At 40.8% G+C, this 20,796-nt stretch overlaps 2 protein-coding genes across 3 annotated transcripts in view; both read left to right on the plus strand.

Annotated features, from left to right (window-relative positions):
• The window catches only part of evi5b (ecotropic viral integration site 5b), a 52,592-nt gene extending 39,328 nt beyond the window's left edge, over window positions 1–13,264 (plus strand). For both annotated transcript variants that reach the window (XM_034709751.1, XM_034709759.1), the window contains 2 exons: window positions 4,957–5,052; window positions 10,466–13,264. In XM_034709751.1, the coding sequence (XP_034565642.1) occupies window positions 4,957–5,052; window positions 10,466–10,738 (369 nt within the window). In that variant the 3' untranslated portion in view covers window positions 10,739–13,264. The remainder of the gene's footprint in view (window positions 1–4,956; window positions 5,053–10,465) is intronic.
• A 338-nt stretch (window positions 13,265–13,602) lies between these two features.
• Window positions 13,603–19,553, plus strand: gfi1ab (growth factor independent 1A transcription repressor b). Its single transcript, XM_034711229.1, has 7 exons — window positions 13,603–13,643; window positions 16,095–16,208; window positions 16,751–16,936; window positions 17,424–17,800; window positions 18,098–18,235; window positions 18,366–18,531; window positions 18,728–19,553. The coding sequence occupies exons 1-7, from the start codon at window positions 13,634–13,636 to the stop codon at window positions 18,907–18,909; spliced, it is 1,173 nt and encodes a 390-aa protein (XP_034567120.1). The 5' UTR covers window positions 13,603–13,633; the 3' UTR covers window positions 18,910–19,553.
• Window positions 19,554–20,796: the final 1,243 nt, after the last annotated feature.

A 20,796-nucleotide genomic window follows, 5' to 3' on the forward strand; every position in this document is an offset into this window, starting at 1 on the left:
CACTACCAGTCAAAAGTTTGGACACCTTCTCATTCAAGGGTTTGTATTTATTTTAATTATTGTAAACACTGTAGATTAATACTGAAGACATCAAAACCATGAAAGAACATATATGGAATTATTGAATGAACAAAAAATATGCTTGGTGGAAAAATGTCCTGTGAAGGAGGAGTTTACTGAGCTTCTCAGGCCATTTGTGATTTCAATAACAACAACCTTGTTACTGAAAGATATTAATGAAAGTTGCTTCATTTCTTACTGCACAATAAGAACAAGAAGAGAGGAACATGTGATCTCATTTAAGTGAATCCATTCAAATACACTACCAGTCAAAGGTTTGGACACACCTTCTCATTCAAGGGTTTGTATTTATTGTAATGATTGTAAACACTGTAGATTAATACTGAAGACATCAAAACTATGAAAGAACATATATGGAATTATTGAATGAACAAAAAAGTGTTAGACAAAGCAGAATATGTTTTATATTTTAGATTCTGTAAAGTAGCCCCCTTTTTCCTTCATGACAGCTTTGCACACTCTTGGTATTCTCTCAGTCTGCTTCATGAAGTTGTCTCCTGGAATGGTTTCTAATTAACATGAGCCTTGTCAAGAGTTCATTTGTAGAATGACTTGCCTTCTTAATGTGTTTGAGACCATCAGTTGTGTTGTTCAGAGGTAGGGTTAGTACACAATGGATAGCTTTATTTGACTACTGTTGTAATCCAGATTATGTCAAAACCAGATGTCTTCAGTATTAATCTACAATGTGGAAATTAATTAAAATAAATACAAACCATTAAATGGGAAGGTGTTTCCAAACTTAGACTGGTACTGTATGCCAGTGATCTGCTTCCTGAAATCCACACAACCTCCAACACTTTGAATCTCCTCCTGTAAAATGAGATTTCTGCTTAGTTTGAGATGTTTGACACTATTTATAAGTTGTGACACCTCCAGCTCCTCACAGGCACACACAATCACACTGTGTGGTCTGAGGTTTTGTTACTAAGTGATAGAGCCAAAACATGCAACACCAGAAATTTACCACTACCGCCCTCATTCTCTGCAGAATCCGCTCAGTGAACTCGCAGTGAAGTGTGTCAGTAGCAAGAAAAACTTTATAGCTGTACTTTAGTGACGCCGCTTTTCTTCAGTTTGAGATTATAGACATTTCAAAGGTGTGTTTGCTTTCCCGTCAGGACCAGGTTATGGAATCTTAAATGTGAAATCACTGTGGCAGTCATGGCTTTCTGGTCTGTGGTTTGGTTACTTCTGCACAAGCTGTGGGTGAAATCTGCTTCTCTTACAAGAACATGAAAAAAATCTGTTTCTTGCAACATTTGAGATAATATGACGCAGAAGGATGTTGACAATTTTCTGTTTAGAAATCCATACAGTGATACACAGCGAACAGTCTGAACATTAAAGGACGTGTAAGGATGTGAGCCATTTTGACCAGAGGACCAAAAGGACCAAAGTCTGATAGCTAGAGGTCTGAGTCAGGCTAGTGGTCCACAGATATCAGGGGGCAAAGGTTCATTGATGTGTATGGGTGGTGGCCTCACCTCGTGGGTTACAGGACTATAAGGATCTGCTGATAACGTCTTGTTGTCAGATACCACAGCGCACTTTCAGAGGTGTGTAAAACCAGATTATTTCATAGTTTTGATGTCTTCATTAATCTACAAGGTTGAAAATACTTACAATAAATGAAACCCGTTGGATGAGAAGCAAAACTTTTGACTTGGAGCGTACGTTCATGCTTGTTTTTATATATTTTGGTTTTACTTTCGCTCTCTACTTTTCCACAACAAATCATCTTTTGATTCAAGTTTTTATTGGATATTAAAAACAGCTTTTCTCCCACTGTAAAAAAAAAATTCACCCTTTGACGTGATTGCATTTGATGCTTTAATTTAGGTCGGTCAATAATTCCATTAACAGTAAGGGTGGCCTAGCGGTCTAAGCCCCCCACATACAGAGGCTGTCCTTATCGCAGGGGTCGCCGGTTGGACTCCTGACCGCAACCATTTCCTACATGTCTTCATTTCCTGTCTCTCTTCAAAAAAGAGCCCATAAATATAACTTAAAAAAACAAAAGACACCAAGGGTGTTAGATTTAAAATGTGCCTTATAAAACTAACATTCACATCTTGTTGTCCAGTTCTCATCAGGTCAGGGTCTGAACAGACCGACCTGATGAGAGGATGGCCCACAGGACATTAGGCAGGTGGTCGTAGATGAGCAGAGATTGAATAAACAGATTTGAATTATTGACATCAACCAAGTTGTCACGAAAACCAAGCCGCCCAGAGAGGTTTGCATGTAAAGCTGCTTCACTATCACAGATATGGTCCCTGCTCAGCGCCGCAGCCGCTCTGTCTCTGGGCTGATAGGAAGTGGTTTCTCATTTTGAAGCAGAGACTCTACCAGAGGTGACATGCATGGTTTATTCTGAGGTTTCTATAACATGCTCAGAGATTTATACTGAGTGTTTTATAGCCTGTAGTGAGACATTTTTATCTTTGCTCTGAATTCATGTGTAATAAGGCATGATGTGGAACTTGATCATTAATGTTACACATTAAAACCATCATAAAAATCACAATAATGCATACAATGATTGGGCTCCTTACACACAGTTTTTCATCAGCATGTTTGATGTTTTGCCCGTCGCAGTGAAGCGGTTTGTTGGATGAATGTGTCCCCAAACCAGAGTACAGTGTTGGTGTACTATTTTAGCCTGAATCATCATCTGCTCCTCAAAGAAGTTTTAACCTAACCTAACAGAGGTGTAGTGATTTTATTACGTGAATCAGTAACATGTGTAGATAAAACAACAGACCTACTGAATAAAGTCCATAAGCCTACATGAATACATTAGTATAGGGCATTGTTTCATCTCCTAAATGTCTACATATTTCTGTAGGAGTCCCTCGCTTCATCAGAGAACATGAACAAAATAAAAATGAATAACTGCTGTCTGAACCATCCCGTCAAACAGACTTCTTGTGCATGTCTTGAGCTCTTCTGTGTCATTGCAGTGATTTCGCTCACTCTCTGAATACTTTAACCGTGGCATGTTGTCTGTATTATGCCAGGTTCTTGAATCCCCCCCTCTTATCTTTGATTCCTCTACAGACTTCGAGAGTTGAAAAACACGAGAAGGACATGTTTGACACCTGTTGATTCACACAGCTGAACACAAGGAAGTCTCTCTAACTGCCTTTTTTGTTGCTGATTTTTGGGGCTGTGAAACCTCAAAAACAACAGATTCTTAGAATCATCTCACTTGTTTTCACTCCTTAAAAAAAAAAAAGAAGTCCCACAGAGACCTGCCATATTCAACCACACCTCAGCACAGGAGTCAGAAACGATATACTGTATATATTCTGTGGTGGTAGCCAGCCACTGATCACCTCTCTGTGATACTAGCTGCTGTTTACACATCTTCCCTTTTTTGTCTCAGTGCCCCCGTGCTGCAGCTTGTGGTTTGAACTCCTGTGTGTGTTTTTAGCTGGTCTAAGTGTAGAGCTGGTTCAAGGTTGTGAATGAGGTTTGAAATAGAGTGTGTGTTTGTCTCCAGATGTCTTGAGAAAATGTCCAATAGGGGTCTGTTTAACTGTTAAAGCTACCAACCAAACTCATCCCCAGGGCCCCAGGAGGAAATCAAGCACAAGTGACACTGTGTTGTGTTTCCCCTGACATCTGTTGCTTCATTCTCCCGCCTCACAAGATGTGCTCTCTGCAGTGCTTCTTTTAGAGCAGCAGGGCTCTGCTGTCTGCTGCTGTTTTCTCTGTGCAGCAGGTTTATGGTCCTCAAATCTATTTTGATTACACAGCTCCTTGATATATTTTCAGCCAAGTCCCTAACTTGTGCAAAAATATGCTTGGTGGAAAAATGTCCAGTGAAGGAGGAGTTTACTGAGCTTCTCAGGCCATTTGTGATTTCAATAACAACAACCTTGGTACTGAAAGATATTCATGAACGTTGCTTCATTTCTCACTGCACAATAAGAACAAGAAGAGAGGAACATGTGATCTCATTTAGGTGAATCCATTCAAATACACTACCAGTCAAAGGTTTGGACACACCTTCTCATTCAAGGTTTTATATTTATTGGAATTATTTGAAACACTAGATTAATACAGAAGACAAATATGAAAGAACATATATGGAATTATTGAATGAACAAAAAAGTGTTAAACAAAGCAGAATATGTTTAATATTTTAGATTCTGTAAAGTAGCCCCCTTTTTCCTTCATGACAGCTTTGCACACTCTTGGTATTCTCTCAGTCTGCTTCATGAAGTGGTCTCCTGGAATGGTTTCTAATTAACATGAGCTTTGTCAAGAGTTCATTTGTAGAATGACTTGCCTTCTTAATGTGTTTGAGACCATCAGTTGTGTTGTTCAGAGGTAGGGTTAGCACACACTGGAAAGCTTTATTTGACTACTGTTGTAATCCAGATTATGGTAAAACCAGATTATTTCATAGTTTTGATGTCTTCAGTATTAATCTACAATGTGGAAAATAATTACAGTAACTGAAACCCATTGAATGAGAAAGTGTGTCCAAACTTTTGACTGGTAGCGTACGTTCATGCTTGTTTTTATATCTTCTGGTTTTACTTTCGCGCTCTACTTTTCCACAACAAAATATCTTTTGATTCAAGTTTTATTGGATATTAAAAACAGCTTTTCTCCCACTGTAAAAAAAAAATTCACCCTTTGACGTGATTGCATTCGATGCTTTAATTTCTCAGTGAAGAAACACACACATAATGATTTAAGTTCTTTGCATACAGATATTTATTTTACTACTTAATTCAAGTTTGAATGACTTTGTCCTGAAACAGCTCCACTCTTCTCTTCACCCTCCTCTGAATTGAAAAGATGCTGTTATCATGGAGCACTGATTTTTGTTTTTGCTCTCCTCCTGTCTACCAACAGAAAGAAGAAGGAAAGGTCCAAGGCCAGCTGAACCACACCGACTCCAGTCAGTACATCCATGACCTCAAAGACCAGATATCAGAGCTAAAGCACGAGGTGAGGCGTTCAAAACAAGCTGAAGGTCCACTCGTGTTCACACTATCTTATTTTGCACCCTTTTTTTTTTCTTTGCACAGATTCAGATTTTGTTGTTGCCGTTGCTTTGATCTTGCATTTCAAAACATTGGCTCAGATATGGTTTTGACTCTGAGCTTACAGATTGGTACAAGTGTTAACTACACCCAGAGACTTCCTGTGCGGAGTAGTAACTGCACGTGTCTTGCAGACACCTTCACTGTCATCAACTAGAGAAGACTGTAGAGAGTTCTGCATGGTTTATCACAGAGTGAAGCCAAAGCAGATCATGATGTACATTAATGCATATCATGAAGATTTTCAAGTAAACAAGTCAAACGTGATCAATGATAAATTTAAACAACATCAAAAGATTGATCATATATCTCAATCTTACGGCCCTAGAACATCTTTCTTTTGATTATTCTGCCTATCTTCTTGGTTTTGATGCATGTCAGGGTTGCACTAAACATATGTTGCTTCAGTTTGGTCATTTGAGTTATTGTCTTTTATATAACTATACAGTCGCAGCCCTTTTCCAGAGTACTCAGAAATGAGTCTGCATTTCACCTGCCTGCAAACATGCATGTCATGCAGTCACTGCAACAAGTAATGCAATGTGTATATTGTGTTAACAAAACATACTTCGTTCATTGTTTTCTGAGATGATGTGTTGATAAATGTTTCCTCTTAGTGAGTGCATCTGCAGTGTACATGAATCACAGGTATTATAAGACAGTGAGCTTTTGTTTTCAAAAGTAAGCGTCCACTGTCTGCTACATACAGAAGAGGATTAGGGACAACGAAAAAAATAAAAAAGGGTCCAAGAAATATGTTGTATTATTATTATTATTCTTATAATGATATATATATAAACATATATATATATATATATATACGTATGTACATATACATACATGTGTATATATATATATATATATATATATATATATATGTATAGCAAAATAAGCATTTAAATGCAGTCATGTGTCAGCCGGGAGTGCAACCAGGTCAGAATCAGTCCGGCAACAGAGAAAAAAAAGCGCTCGTGGAGACCTGTCACTCAGCTGCAGCCCTCAGCTGAGCGTCTCTGCTGTGCGCAGTTAGCTGATTCTGAAACGTGCTTTAGAATTCAGAATTCTGAAAAGTCGAATTCTGAGATTAAAGTCAGAATTATTATACAAAATATATATTGGACGTAAATTATTTATTTTTTACAGTGGCCCTATCCTCTTCCGTAGCTCCACGCTCCACCATCTTTATGATTCAAATTAAAACACACAAATAGCAGTAATCAGATTTTGGTGTACATCGTGCCAGCTGACAGATCTGCAGCTTCAGTTTGAGATACTTATCTCATCAGCGCACTGGGAGGCTTGTTTATCTTTACAATGTAGATGTAGATTAAGATGTGAACATTTTTACACAGATAACCAGTAAATAACCAATCTGCAACACAGAGGGTGATGCTTCAGTTCCTCTGCTTCGTATATATTTACACCCGTGCCGTGCATGTGTCAGAGCTGCGGGCAGAGGACTGAACAGTGTTTTACGATAGGATGGACTTGTGTTTTGTTTTGTTGGAAGAAAACAGGATCCTAAAGTTCTGAAATTCTTCAATATGTACCTGAACATGCATGTATCTGGTGATAAAGTTTTTATATATATATATATTTAAATCTGTATATCTTAAGAAATTGCAGTGTCAGCCTTAAACAAACAAGTGTCTGTGTTTGAATGATTTGGTGCATCATTATCAGAATTCATCACTGTTTACAGTAAGGGGAAATACTCTGACATATTTTGTCTTCACTGAAACACAAGAATGAAAACTAAAAACAGGATCAAGGGTCGAAGAGTTGACGTGTGTGCAGGTAAGGAGTCATTTCTCCTCGCACCCTTTTTCACCGGTGGCCAGCGTGTGCGAGCCGTGACCCTCTGACTCACTCTACCTCAAGTGCCAGCAGTGAGCAAACTTGAAAGCTGCATGCGTATATATTGTCGCACCATCCTCCTCCATCACTGCATCATATTGCTGGAAATTTTGACTACAGCCAGTCAGATGTTTAAAGTTTCCTTCTTGCATTAAACAACAGGAAGCCAGGGTGCCAAGTTTAGACAGGTGCAGCTTAACGTAGGCTTATTCTGTCATTTTCTGTATTGAGTTCTGAACTGGCCTCTGAATGTCTCTCTTCCTACATGTCTGTCTGTTGAATGGCAGGTGGACCCAGGTAAGCTGGTGCAGATGTTACATTGTGACCTAAACGTTGAACCCTCACTGTGTAGCCTCCTCCCTAACTTGGTGAAAGACAGAATGCTTCCAGATAACAGCGTAGAGAAAAATAGACGTCACACTTACTGCTTCATCTTCCCTCTTGTTACATTAAAACATGACACTCAGTTTTAATCTCATCTTTAAATGGTTTGTCCAAGTTTGTTTTTGAGTGTCAGAATTGTTTGAGCTCTTAGATAGACTATTTGTTTTTCTCACATTCTTATTCACATATTATACTCAATTGAGTGGTCATGGAATAACTGGACACCCCCCCCTCCCCCCCCCCCCTAGCCCCCCCCATCAGGATGTAAAGTCAGGGTTCACGATATATCACTAAAATCAAAAACAACAGTACCAACCTATCACAACCATTGAAAAGAAAAAAGAAAAGAATGCCTAGCTGACCAAAACCTCATCTAGAAGCAGGTACCCCATTATCCATACCAACATACATCTGCCTGCACAGACATGCACAAGCACAGGCACGTCCACACAAGTGCAAATTTACATGCCTGCAGAAACACACAAGCATACATACATATACATACTCAGAATTGTTTGAGCTCTTGAGGCTAATGCAAGACAAACTGCAGTGTTGCTATAGCTGCGATGTTGTTATTTCCCCCCTCAGTCACATCGCAGGTCGTAAGATGATGGTTTCTAACACTTATTTGGACAAACCACAGGAAGGTGAGGTTTAAGCTTCATCAAAAAGGTTTCAGTCTAACAAGGGAAAAGATCATGTGCAAAACAACAGCACATAGCCACTTCACAAGTTTCCAATAGACACCTTCAGGGCCGTCTCCCATGTAGTCCTCAGTAGGGCTCACGCTCACCCATGAGGGAATGACACAGCATTGTGTCCCAGTTCCAGTCTACATACTGATGTACGTTTTTTAAAATTTTAAATGATTGAGATAATTATGAAAGATTGTCGGAGTTCATTCTGTGGTTTGACCATCTTCTGACTCCATTGTTTTGAACACTCAGAAGTCAGCAGCACATTCAGCAGAGCCTCGCATTATCTGTCCACTGGATAACTTCTCGATTTGATCTGCAACCTGTGACTTTGTCACCTTCAGTGTCAGAGATGGTCCATGTTGACTCATCATTTTTGCGGCTCATTCGTTTTGCGGTTCTCGTATCACCGCTGCTGCTGCTGCTGCTGCTGGTGATTCATGAAGACCCTTCTTGCAGCTGTAGTGCAGTACGTAAATCATCCGTTTCTACCATGCATTAGCTGAATGTAGTTTGGAACTGGGAGACAGCTCATACCATGGCCCAATCTCAAAGTCCACACTCAAGCACTCACTGACTTTGAGGCGCGAGACTTAGCGTAAGGGAATTACCCAGAGTTCATAGCATTGTGACGTGAAACACGGGGCTCCCAGGGGAAGCCCGCGAGCATGGAAAGGTAAACGAACACCATAACATGAAATTTAAAGAAAGTGCGACGGCAAAAAAGAAGCAGGAAATTTACAGGTAAAACAGTCTGCCTGTAAGTATAAATATAGAAAACAGCCTAATCTATTTATCTTCACACATATGTGTATTTATATATGTATAGTTATATAGCCTATAATTTATATATTTATAGTTATATAGCCTATAATTTATATATTTTAAATTGTGTGATCAAGCAGTCTGTACGGTAAGAGCCTGGATCACATGACGATCATGACAATCAGGCAGTCACTCCCTTAAGTTACTTGAATTTGAGGAAATTGTGCAATAAAAAATCCTAACATCTCTAAGGTGAGCTGGTGACGTCATGCAGGTCACATGAGAAGTCACAAAGTTCTGTCCCATTCCCAGTTCTCCAGTTTGAGCCCTTACAGCCTCCTGCCCTCAATCACTTTACAGCTGACGTCAGTAAAGTCAAGAAGGGCTCAGGCCTCAGGGAGGACATTGAGATTGGGCCCATGTGACATTGTTCCCATCTCATCTTGGTTTTATTGCCGACTGCATCTTTGATTTTTGAAAGTCATCTCACCCTGCATTGTCAAACCCATAGACTGTAAATAAAAATGGACAGCGTTTCTCCGCCTCTTCCCGTTGTACGGTTCTGAAGCCAAAAAATCTCGCTCCTGGGTGCAGCCATTGTGCAGCCAGAGCCTGTGAAGCCACTGTAACGAGCTCCACCCTACAGCTTTACGTCACAAGACGCTGTGTGTCCTTTGAAGTTTCACTCTACGGCGGCTGTGAATCAAAGGAAACCTTGAAGTAAAACCCTGTTTTTTAAACTCTAATAACTAACGAAAAAGAAACTTTTCAGAAAAAAGAGGACTTGAACAAAAAACACTCAGATACTAACTACATATCACCACAGCATACAGATGTGAGAAACATTCGTACGACGTGTATAGCGGCCAAGCCTCACACTTAAAGCCACAGAGGGGCTGCCTAGACGGGCTTAAATATAGTTGACGCGCTCTTGCTCGTGTGTCTTGTGGAAATAAGATCCTGATGTCTTCAGGTTGCAATTTACGAATGTTTTATTGTTCATCGTCCTTTCTCCAACCGTGTCAACATACAAGATCCAATACAGTGTCCATCAAAACCATAAAACGTAATTAATTCCCATTTACACCTTGCCAGCGTCCTGGCGTTGCGGCACGTTGCGGTCAAAAAACTTTTTGTGCTCCCCGTCTAGCAACACCTGATACCTGGTGAAAGGTTCCTACCTAAATATGCATGTGCACTGAACAGGGGAGACCCCTAGTGGACAACTTAATGTCCTACACACACACACACACACACACACAAACATCTTGAAATGGCCCTTACAACGTGTATTTAGTTTTTAAAGTTTGACTGCTCCCAGACAGATTTTTTGACCTATGCTGCAGCCGGCCACTAGGGGGCAGACGCTCTGCTGAAAGCTTCACTTCAAGCCGAGATGCACCCCTGGTCAAACCTCACTTACATGTTGTGTTGTTGATGTTTTATCTGTTAGTCTTTGTGTCCACCTATTCTCACACATTTGTGTTTGCATCGTTGACTGTATTCACTTTCAGGGAGCTGTCATGTCGTCCATCTTTTGTATACAGTCTCTGGTTTGCATGCAGGATGAATCAATCTCTTTGCAGCTCTTAACTCTCCTCCTGCTTTCTCTCACAGATATGCTGCTTAAAAGGACAGAGGCGCTTGGACAATCCGTCCACTTTTGATGGGATCCACATCGTCAATCACTATGTGGGGGACAGTCGGTCCTACCAGTCTTCAGATGAGGATGGAGTCAAGGACACCATCCTGCAGGACACCCAGCAGAGGGGCATGGGTCGAATCAGACTGCGGCCAAACCTCCCGGACACAGACAGCGATGAGGAGGAAGAGGATGATGAGGCCCTGCGACTCTCTGTTCCTCCAAGCAGCAAGTCCACCACCGTGTGATGAGCAGAATGGGACACATGCTGACAGCCTCCAGTCAGGGAGAGGAGGTGTTCCCAGCAGCCATTTCAGAGAAGTCTGGATCTAGGAGTTCTGAATTTCAGACATCAGATGCATCATCATTTCATATCATGAGAAACACATTTAGAGATGGAGTCTATTTAGTTCTTTTGTAGTTTTTTTCTTTATGTTCCTGAGGGCCGCAAACGCCACTGACAGAGGCAGATCCTCAGCATGGGCCTCAGCAGAGACATCAATAACCTGCAGCATATCAAACTCTACTGGGCCACAATAACCCGAGGAGAGGGGGAGGGGGAGGAGGAGGAGGAGGAGGAGGAGGAGGATCACACTCCTCCGCCCCCCTCCATCCTGTAGGTACAACACAGAGAGAGAGACTGTGCAATAAACATTTTATGCTATATCACCCACTTCTTCATCTAACGTGTTTTTATACTTTTAAAAGCATTTTATAAAAGAACATCAAACATGTATTGATGCCGTTACTAAGTGTCCACCATGCAGAGGCACATTTATACAAGTACTGTGTGTATATATAAATATATCTATTGTCCTGATGAGCTCGGTCAGAGGCTGCTGTTGAAGCTGCTCGTCTCCTCCAGCAATGACTCTTTTGGCCTTAGCGCACGCCGCATGGCTTTCACCAGAGCTGGTGAAGCATGAGGTCAGTGTGACGTCTGCATACCTGTAGATATGTAAATGTGTAATATCATTGTTTCTGTTTGTTTGTTTTGTTTTCAATTCCTTTTGAACTTGAAAATATGTATCTATTGCATATCTGATGTTAAGATTATATTGAACAATTCGGAAAGAAAAAAGGGATGTAGTTAAAACACGCTAACACAAATGACAGATCCTGTTTGTTGAACACGGAGATACGTTTGTGCAAGACAAGAAAAATAATTACTGACTTTCCTCCTGAGAAGACTTTGGCATGCTTTTTCCTGAGAAGTTAAAAAAGAATTATAGAGTATTTATAGCCAGGCATTGGATAAAAAAGTGGAGAGATAGAGGGTATTTTCATTATTTGCATTCTTAAAATGAAGTTGAATGTCAGGAACAAACTGATGAACAGTATTAGTGCCAGGTCAAAGTAAAATGAACCCCATGAGGAAGAATTTTCTTTACATTTTGATATGAGAAACATGAAATTCTTCCTTTAAATGACCCTACGACTAAGAGTTTGGCGTATTCCCAACTATTTGACTTTATTCTAAAAAAGGATAATTAAGAGATCCCCCCACGCTTTATCTTCTGCGTGGCCCTGATGGTGTTCAGACCAATAGCCATGATATACCTGCATGATTTTGACTGCAAGATTATTTGTGTTTATTTCTGTCTGTAAAACATCTGCCAATATCGACGCTTCTGGATGTGTCAGGAAACTAACCTCCACCTCCGCTGACTATAAAACTAAGTGCTGATTCCAGCTGCTTGAGACTAAACATTACTCCGTTTGATCACCTGTTAGATGGGTTAGACTCAACCAGGCTCACTACCAAGATTCCTCTGTCGTAATCTGTCTCACTGTGGCAGCATGACTCCAAAATAAACTGATTGTTTTGTATTAAATGAGGAGTTAAAATGTTTCTGAAAGACATACATTATAATGCAGATTTACAAAAGTAAAAGTCAGTGCTTTGTCCACAAGATGAAAAGCAAAGGACTTTTAAAATGAGTGTTTTGTGAATGAGGTTTGGTTTACCATTTCTAAATGGATCTGAGGACATCTCTCAGTGCTGCAGAAGTTACCTGTTTAAATTTGATTTTCTTCAACTTGTCAGAGGGATGACTAAAATTTGAATGATCAATTTTGCCTGGCCTTAACATACAGCTTTCAGTCCACTTTATTTGTACTTATGTTTAGAATTTCCCTTTGGTCTAAACAAATTTGAACACTCTTCTATTTAAAATCAGTGCAGCAAAGGGGACTGCTTTATTTCTTCATGATATGACTTTTGTACTGAATTCTCTGAAAGCACCACAGCTCAGCTTTCAAAATGAGTCAGTCCATTCTGCACATAGTTCATTTGTTAAAGAGTCAGACCTGAGTTAACCTATCATACATCTGTGTATCATCAATTTGCACATACAATGGTTTGTAACCCTGGGGAATTCAAGCTGGGCATAAATTGGAAATTAGGAGCGGTCAGTGTTACTAAAGTAAAAGCACTGTATTCTAAACTGAGCTCACCCACAAGCCACTTTCACTCCATTTCATTAGCAAGGACCTGGATGAGTCAGAATTTCTCTGAATGTCTGTACTGAACACTAACTGAAAGGTGAGCAGCGTGAACAGTCCAGGAAACAGAAAAAAAAAACTTGAGTTGAAAAGATACCCTGTGTTTGTTTGATGCGAGGTTCACATTATGGCACTTTTTTGTTGTTGGAGTCTGCAGTGCAGTAAGGACACACATGGCAACACTATGGAGCAGTCAGCACACTCTGGAGACTACATGAGATTTGAGTGTATGTGTGTGTGATGAGTTCACAATAAAAATGTTTGCTAAACTCCTTCACTCCTGTGTCTCTTTAATGTCACCTCTAACCTGCTCCAGCTCAGCCGCAGAGTGAGCGCACATGTGTGATGTTGACTGCCTTCCTCTGTGAAGACTGAGAGCTAAGATTGAGAGCTTTCAGGAAGTGATTTCAAGCGGTTTTTCAGAGCTCAGCCTCAAACTACTAATCATTTCAAGCAGAAAACCACATTTCAAAGGAGCGTTTCTCTTCAGGCTCTCCTGAAGATTGAGAAGGTTTGTATTAACGCCTAATGCCATAAAGACGGGAATGTGTTAGACAGCACTGTGAGATGGTTAGAGTAGCTCTGAGTGGACTGAGTTAAGATGTTCAGTATATTGAAGTGACTGATGATGCTAGCTGATGTTTGATGGTGAGTGTTAAGACGCAGCAGGGAAGTAACACTTCAATATAACAGTTTAATCTAAGCAGGCTGGTTGAAAACCAGACTACTTATATTTGCATATGCCAACAAGACGTGTTAGTAATTCTACCGTCATGTTAGAAATAAGTCCCTACGGCCTTCATGGGGACTTTCATCAGTAGCCGAATTTGACAGAAAATCCCTGTCCTTAAATCGGCACAGGACAGATATTACTGACGCAGTTTCCTGAATTTATTCTTAGAATTTGAAGTATTTTCTGACGAACCTTACGTTGTTACAGTTTGTAACAGTGTGATGCATCCTGAAGCGTTCTTTATGGTAAGATCGCGATGATATCTATTTATGCTGCTATGTGGGATTTATGACTCGATTGTAATTTACTTGATATTTTATTATGGAGAGTAACGTGTTACTTAATACATTATGCAGTGCAAATTCTGCAATGGTTCAATTCGTTCAGTCTGTGGATTAACAACTGCACATTTGGATAATAATAGTCTATTCAACTTCCACACAAAGCCAAGCCTCTGCAGAATTATCATTATTATTACATTATAGTGGTTATTATTATTATACTATATTATATTGGTTATTATTATTATTATTACTATTATTATTATTATTATTAGGGAAATTGTTTATTCTCATTATTATTATTATTCATCGTGTTCATTGTATTTACAGTAACTCCTTGTCGCAACAGTTGGTATCCATCTTACGCAACTCCGCCGGCCTATCGGTTCTCTCCGGCTAGCAGGGCCTCCTGTCTGCTTACACTTTTCTCATATCTTCACCCACACTGTGTCCGGATGTCAGGCCGTGCTGTGTCTAATCTGCATGTGGCGCTTTGATTTCCTGTCGTCATGAACTGATAGACAGCTGCAGTGATCTGTAGCTTTTGACCCAGGCAGAAGATTCTCGCGTTGACCTGACTGAGTCCAGAATGAAGCGGTCACTCAAGCAATGAACGTGTGTTTTCAGTGCTGTGTTTGAGCTGAGAGCTGGTGTCCGGTTTATAAAATTAGATTACATTGAAGCTCTGCGATTTAAAAAAAAAAAAAAAAAAGGTTCGATTTTGACTTTTTTTTTAATTTTGTATTTAAACATTTAAAGATATCGAGAATTATCTGAAAAGGAGAATTGAAAATGTAAGACCTGCCTAAATCAAAAATCAATTGATTTAAATGTCATTAATCTTAAAGGTTAAATAACTATCTGATAATCAAAGTCCTCTTTGCTCCACCACGCAACTGATTTAGGATTCACTGCGGTGGATAAAAAGGCACCAGGACGCACGACTCCTTTGTCCTGCATGTGCGTAATGACGCTTAACTGGCGCAACAATCTGCACCCTGCAGGGCGAACAGAAAACAAATTGTCTCTGTTTTGGGCTTCTTTCTTTTGAGCATAATACTCAGGGTAATGTGAAACGGTCACCGCAGGCGTGAGGACGGCTAGTGTCTGTCGCGTAATGACAGTCTCAGGCCCAACAGAGCAACAGACCGGACAAAGCTGCACCGAACTCTGACATGTGCAGAGCCCTAACCCTCCCTTTTTTAATCTGACATTTCAATAAAGGTTCTGTTAAAATTTGACCTCGGATTCATTCATTTCCAAGTATACAATGAAACTGAAAAATAAACAGCCCTCGTCAGCTTCATCATCAGCCTGTAGGCTGCCCCCCTTATGCATTTCCGAGCAATGATCTAAATATATGATCCATACTACGCACAAGATGCCACTTGACGATCAGAGTTTCCCCCCAACCTTTTATTACTACATGCTTTATGCCACTCAGCAACTGACACCCAGGGGTTCGCCTCAGCATTTCCTCTCATGTAAGATTGAGAGAGACTCTGATAAGGCCTGTATCACTTCTCCTGATTGCCGAGGGCTCTTTCAGGAGACACGAGCCGTAGTCTGATCCGGGAAGGGCCAGCAGCTCCAGGCGATGAGCGCTGCGCTGTAAAAAGTCCGACTCAAAGCGTCACTAAATTCAGCATTTGTCTTTACATTTTAATGAAAGTTATTAATTGTTCGACTGTTTCTTGACACTCACTTAAATCACACTGTCTGGTTTTGAACAGGCCTGAAGTGAGTGGGTTTAAATGGAGGACATGGTGACAAGAAGTCGCCCACGCTGCAGACTATTTTAATTTCACCTGTAACCACAATACGTGCTGCATGACAAACACTGAAGCCGGATATTTTTTGCAGTGGAGGAGCCGCTGCAGTGACACCTGTCCGCTTAACACCTGGCAGACGAGACAAACACTGGCGCGCATGCTCTGTGGTCAGGTTGAAATCTCTTAAAGCACTTGGAGTCGCATCTCTGCAGCAGTCCAGTGGAGATCAAATCTTTCAGGGTTCACTCCGCGCGCTCAGCTCTCTCCTCCTGCAGCGGGATTCTCATCCAGGATTTGTCTCCTCTCACTTCAGAGATGCCTCGGTCCTTCATGGTGAAGAGTAAGAAGGCGCACAGCTACCACCAGCCCCGGAGTTTGGAGGATGACTACAACAGACTGGACTGTATTCTGGCGCACATATGCTCAGGTTTGTGAAAAATGCATCATTTTCACTAGTATGATCTACCCTTTTTCAATCTTGCAATTTTTTCAACTCAATTGACATAATTTTTCACATATCCATGATGTTAGAGATAAATTGTAGAGACAAAACATGCACTGAGGTGCCACTGATTTGCGGTTTATAGAATTAAAGCTTGACGCAGTTCATCCAAATAGGCCTTCATTTTTTTAATAATACTGAAATAAAGACAAAATATCTGTAGGAATATTTTGAACAAACGAAAAAGTATTTCTAAGAATTTATTTGAACAAATCATTTAAATATGATCGTTTTTTGAATTTCCCAGTTTTATGTAACATCGTCATGCTGTTTAAAGCAGGATACAGCTTGTCTTTTCCTATGCTTTTGCACATGCACTTCAAAATAATTTGACATTCAGTAGGTTTACTTGGAGCCGTATTTGTAGAGCACTAAACTAAATGTGCCATAATACAGTTTGTAGATTTTTCAAAAACTGCCTCACTTCTTTTTTGCTTACCTGCCGTCTCTCCTTGTTTTCTCCTTAGAGGTGGATAAACTCCCGGATGACACCGACATGTCGGAGGACAGGTACGGTCTCTCTCCTGACTCTCACCTGGCTGACACTGCGGATTTCTCCCCCAAGTCTCCGCTGAGCATCGCCGACAGTCTGTGCGGTCCCTCCTCTGACTATGAAGATTTCTGGAGGCCTCCGTCCCCCTCTGCATCACCGGGTACAAACAAAACCACACAGACTCATCAGTTCAAATAATGAAAAACAAAGAATAAACACTGTACATATCTAATGTCCGGGAGAGAGGGACGCACAGCAGATACACTCAATTCTCAGATTAAATCAATTCTGTCTGTTTTCACACCACATTGTGGTTTGAGAGGGGCTTTATTTTTCAGCAAATTTGAAATAACCATATATATATATGTATACCTTCTATTACTGATGAGGCTACAGTCATCTGTTTTTTTCCATGTTTACTTGTTGAAGAGTGTGTTAAACGTGAATATCTAACCATTTTGTTCCATTTCATCATTATAACAGCACATACTCCGTCTTCTCCATTTGATAGTCTGATATCCCAGCAGTATCACCATCTAAGAATTCTCTGAAGAAACATTGCATGACTCCGTTGGGCCCTGTGGGGCATAAACGCCTCACTTTAACCATGTCTCTGGTTTCATTAAATTTTCATTTGTTCTCTGCAGTTGATTCGGAGAAATCCCTCTCTCCTCTGGTGGACGAGACTCAGCCCTTCACCATCCCCTTCCGGCCATACGCCTGGAGCAGCTACCCGGGGCCCGGACTGAGGCCCCTGGTGCAGCAAAGCCTCCATTCCAGCATGGAGGTGGACAGGGGGCCAGGAGCTTTATCGTTCTACGGAGACAGGAGCACCCACCCAGCTCTGGACTCATACAGGACTCTGGGCGAGGAGGCTTATGGAGACTACAGGAGGCATGCTGCTGCTTTGCTGTTTCCTGATGGAGGCCTGCACGGGAAAGCTCACAGTGTGAAGGCCCCACCTGACCTGCTGTGCTCCAGTCTGATCCTCAATGGTGCCTACAAGTGTATCAAGTGCAGTAAGGTGAGGATTGACATACAAACATGTGTGGGAATGAAATACAATTTTGTGTATCTCAGCCTTTACAATAAAAAAAGGAAGACACCAAATCCATGCTCTGCCTGCCAATCCTAATGATTAATGCGATTAAAGTAACAAAGCTCTGTGGCAAAGACTCCCTTTGTTGACCTTTGCCCTCCCAATAATATATCCAAATTACAACTATTGAATTATCAATCCAACAAAAACATATTTCTATTTTAACACTATTTAATTGCGATTCTTTCAAACTTCCATATCTAATTCTTCTTCTTCCGTCAGGTGTTTTCTACTCCACACGGTTTGGAAGTCCACGTCCGCAGATCGCACAGCGGCACGAGACCGTTTGGTTGCGAAATCTGCGGCAAAACGTTCGGGCACGCAGTCAGTTTGGAGCAACACAAAGCTGTGCACTCCCAGGTAACCTCTCAAGACTTCAAAGAAACCCCAGCGAGTTCACACCTCTACGCTGGGGTCTGCGTATTCTTGATCGCAAAGCCTGAGTTTCTATCAATGTGTCACCTTTAACTCACCTCCGCTCTCGTTTCAGGAAAGAAGCTTCGACTGCAAAATATGCGGTAAAAGTTTCAAGAGGTCGTCAACTCTGTCGACGCATCTGCTCATCCACTCAGACACGCGGCCGTACCCGTGCCAGTACTGCGGGAAAAGGTTCCACCAGAAGTCAGACATGAAGAAACACACATTCATCCACACAGGTGAGTGGAGAAACGGAAGATAGTAAATCTTCACACAAGTTAAATTGTTTTGGTATTCCTCCTGTACCTCACAGGATGTCAATCATTTGTGCGTAAAAGTCCGAAAGCGCCTCAAAATAAATATAATATGTTCTAAATTTGATCACAGTTCACCTGAGCTAAAATGTGTTTACATGTTTTTTTTGTTTTTTTCCAGGTGAGAAGCCACACAAATGTCAGGTGTGCGGGAAAGCGTTCAGCCAGAGCTCCAACCTCATCACGCACAGCAGGAAACACACCGGATACAAACCCTTCGGCTGCGACCTCTGCGGGAAAGGCTTCCAGAGGAAAGTGGACCTGAGGCGGCACAAAGAGACGCAGCACGGACTGAAACAATAAAGAGGACTAGTCCTCTGCAAAAATCATGTCATAATATTATCTGACCTCAGGGTCTTTAAAGTATTATTACTGGAAAGAGTCCGGATATCTGACAGAGCTATTACAGATGAAAGACATGTATCATAGATCTATATGTATAATTATTTATTTATTTTCATAAGACGCGTGAAGGCTTGAACCGTTTTCTTACGGACGTTTTACAGTGAAGACATCAGAAACACTACTTCTTTCAAAGACTGCTCCACAGGCCCATGAAACCAGAGATAAGCTTTGATCAAAACGAATAAATACATGTGATGGCGCATGATGAAAGAAATGCATCGTGCTAACGTCGACTGGATTCGGCTTCAGTGGACTCTAAACCCAAATATTGGTACTCTCACTTTAATAACCTTGATGACAGTAAAGCCTGCAAAGCTGCAAATCAGCGCCTCTGCAAAGACCAGAGGGTTTCTGTTTTCAGTTTGAAGATATGCTGGCACAACAGTCTCCTCAGCCTGTGTGATTTAATAAACAGAAGGCCTTAGATGTAATCTTCCACTTTTACATTTTGCACATTTTGCTCTCATAATGCATTTTGTCAAATACGTTTTTGATGGTTGGTTTTATTGAAATCAAGAAATGCAATAAAATCTGAAAGTTGACGATTCTAAGATGACTTCTTTGAGAGATAAAGTGAATTGTCAGACTGAATGAAGGAGTTTAGAAGAAATTTAAAAAGGCCACTTGTATTTTCATTCCATTTTCAGCTCTAAATGCTGAGCAAACATCTCCTGCATGAGTTTATTTTTTCTGTACCCTCAGTGAGTGAAATGTTTTATGCACTTTTGTATACTAATCCAGCAACAGAACAGCAGTATAAGCTTAAATAATTTGTGCCTCTCAAAGTGTTTTGGTGAGTTAAAGCTTCAAACACTAACAAAGAAGCAGGACACCTCTGCATCTTACTGCTGTGATTGTGAATGCCCAGAGGCGACTGCAGCTCATGTTTGTTTTGACCACTGCAGCAGAGTGTTTTAACCTTAAACAGTCTGAGCAGATTTAACTGTTAAACAGGTGTTTTTTTTTAACCCTCATGGCTGTTATTCAAAAAAAAAGAAAAACAAAGCTGGGTTTGGGCAGGAAGCTGGCAGACGCATGCAGCAGCTGTGATCCTCAGAGGGATGGGCTGGAGTCAGAGGATTTTTTTGCCAGTGTGGAGTTAAAAACTGGTCTAACCTGGGGGACATGGGTGGACGGAGGGACTTCAGTATGTGTAGTTTGAAATAAAGTAAATTAGAGTGCTATAAAATGGACAGTGGCAAATAATTTGGTGTGAAAAAAAGCTGTTAGAATAGAAACTCTTTCATTGAGTCATTATCAAAAGGTTTCAATAGAAACCAGATAAATCAAATTCTTTAGAAAATCATTTCAATTCAGAAAGAACTGCTGACGTTGCACACAATATATCCTTGACACGGTTAGCTCTCTCCATTAATATCCCTCTGACTTTGTTCTCTCTTAGTCCAACAAGGACAAAAGAGAAAAAACAAGAACAATCAGTTAGTCGTCCTCCCTCAACATTGATTGAAATCACTGACTCACAAGGATTTTCTATGCCTCACTTCCCTCAAAATCGTACAACATCCAGGCCTGCGAAAATACTGAATATTTTAAAGCCCCAGATGAACAGGCTGAAGGAGAACACAGGAAAGAGGCGAGCTCATTTTAAAGACCAAGTTAATGGAGCTGTGCACCTTGGTGCTGTGTTGCACAGAGGGAGTCGTGTCACTTCTTCTCTCTGAATAAAAATAAACCTGATGTTTATCACATTCCCCCAGTTTTAAATGTCTGCTAAAAATGACTCACTTTACAGGAAATCTGCACTTTATATAACGGAAACTGCAA

Source organism: Notolabrus celidotus, chromosome 2 (assembly GCF_009762535.1).
Source record: "Notolabrus celidotus isolate fNotCel1 chromosome 2, fNotCel1.pri, whole genome shotgun sequence".
NCBI classification, from domain to species: Eukaryota; Metazoa; Chordata; class Actinopteri; order Labriformes; family Labridae; genus Notolabrus; species Notolabrus celidotus.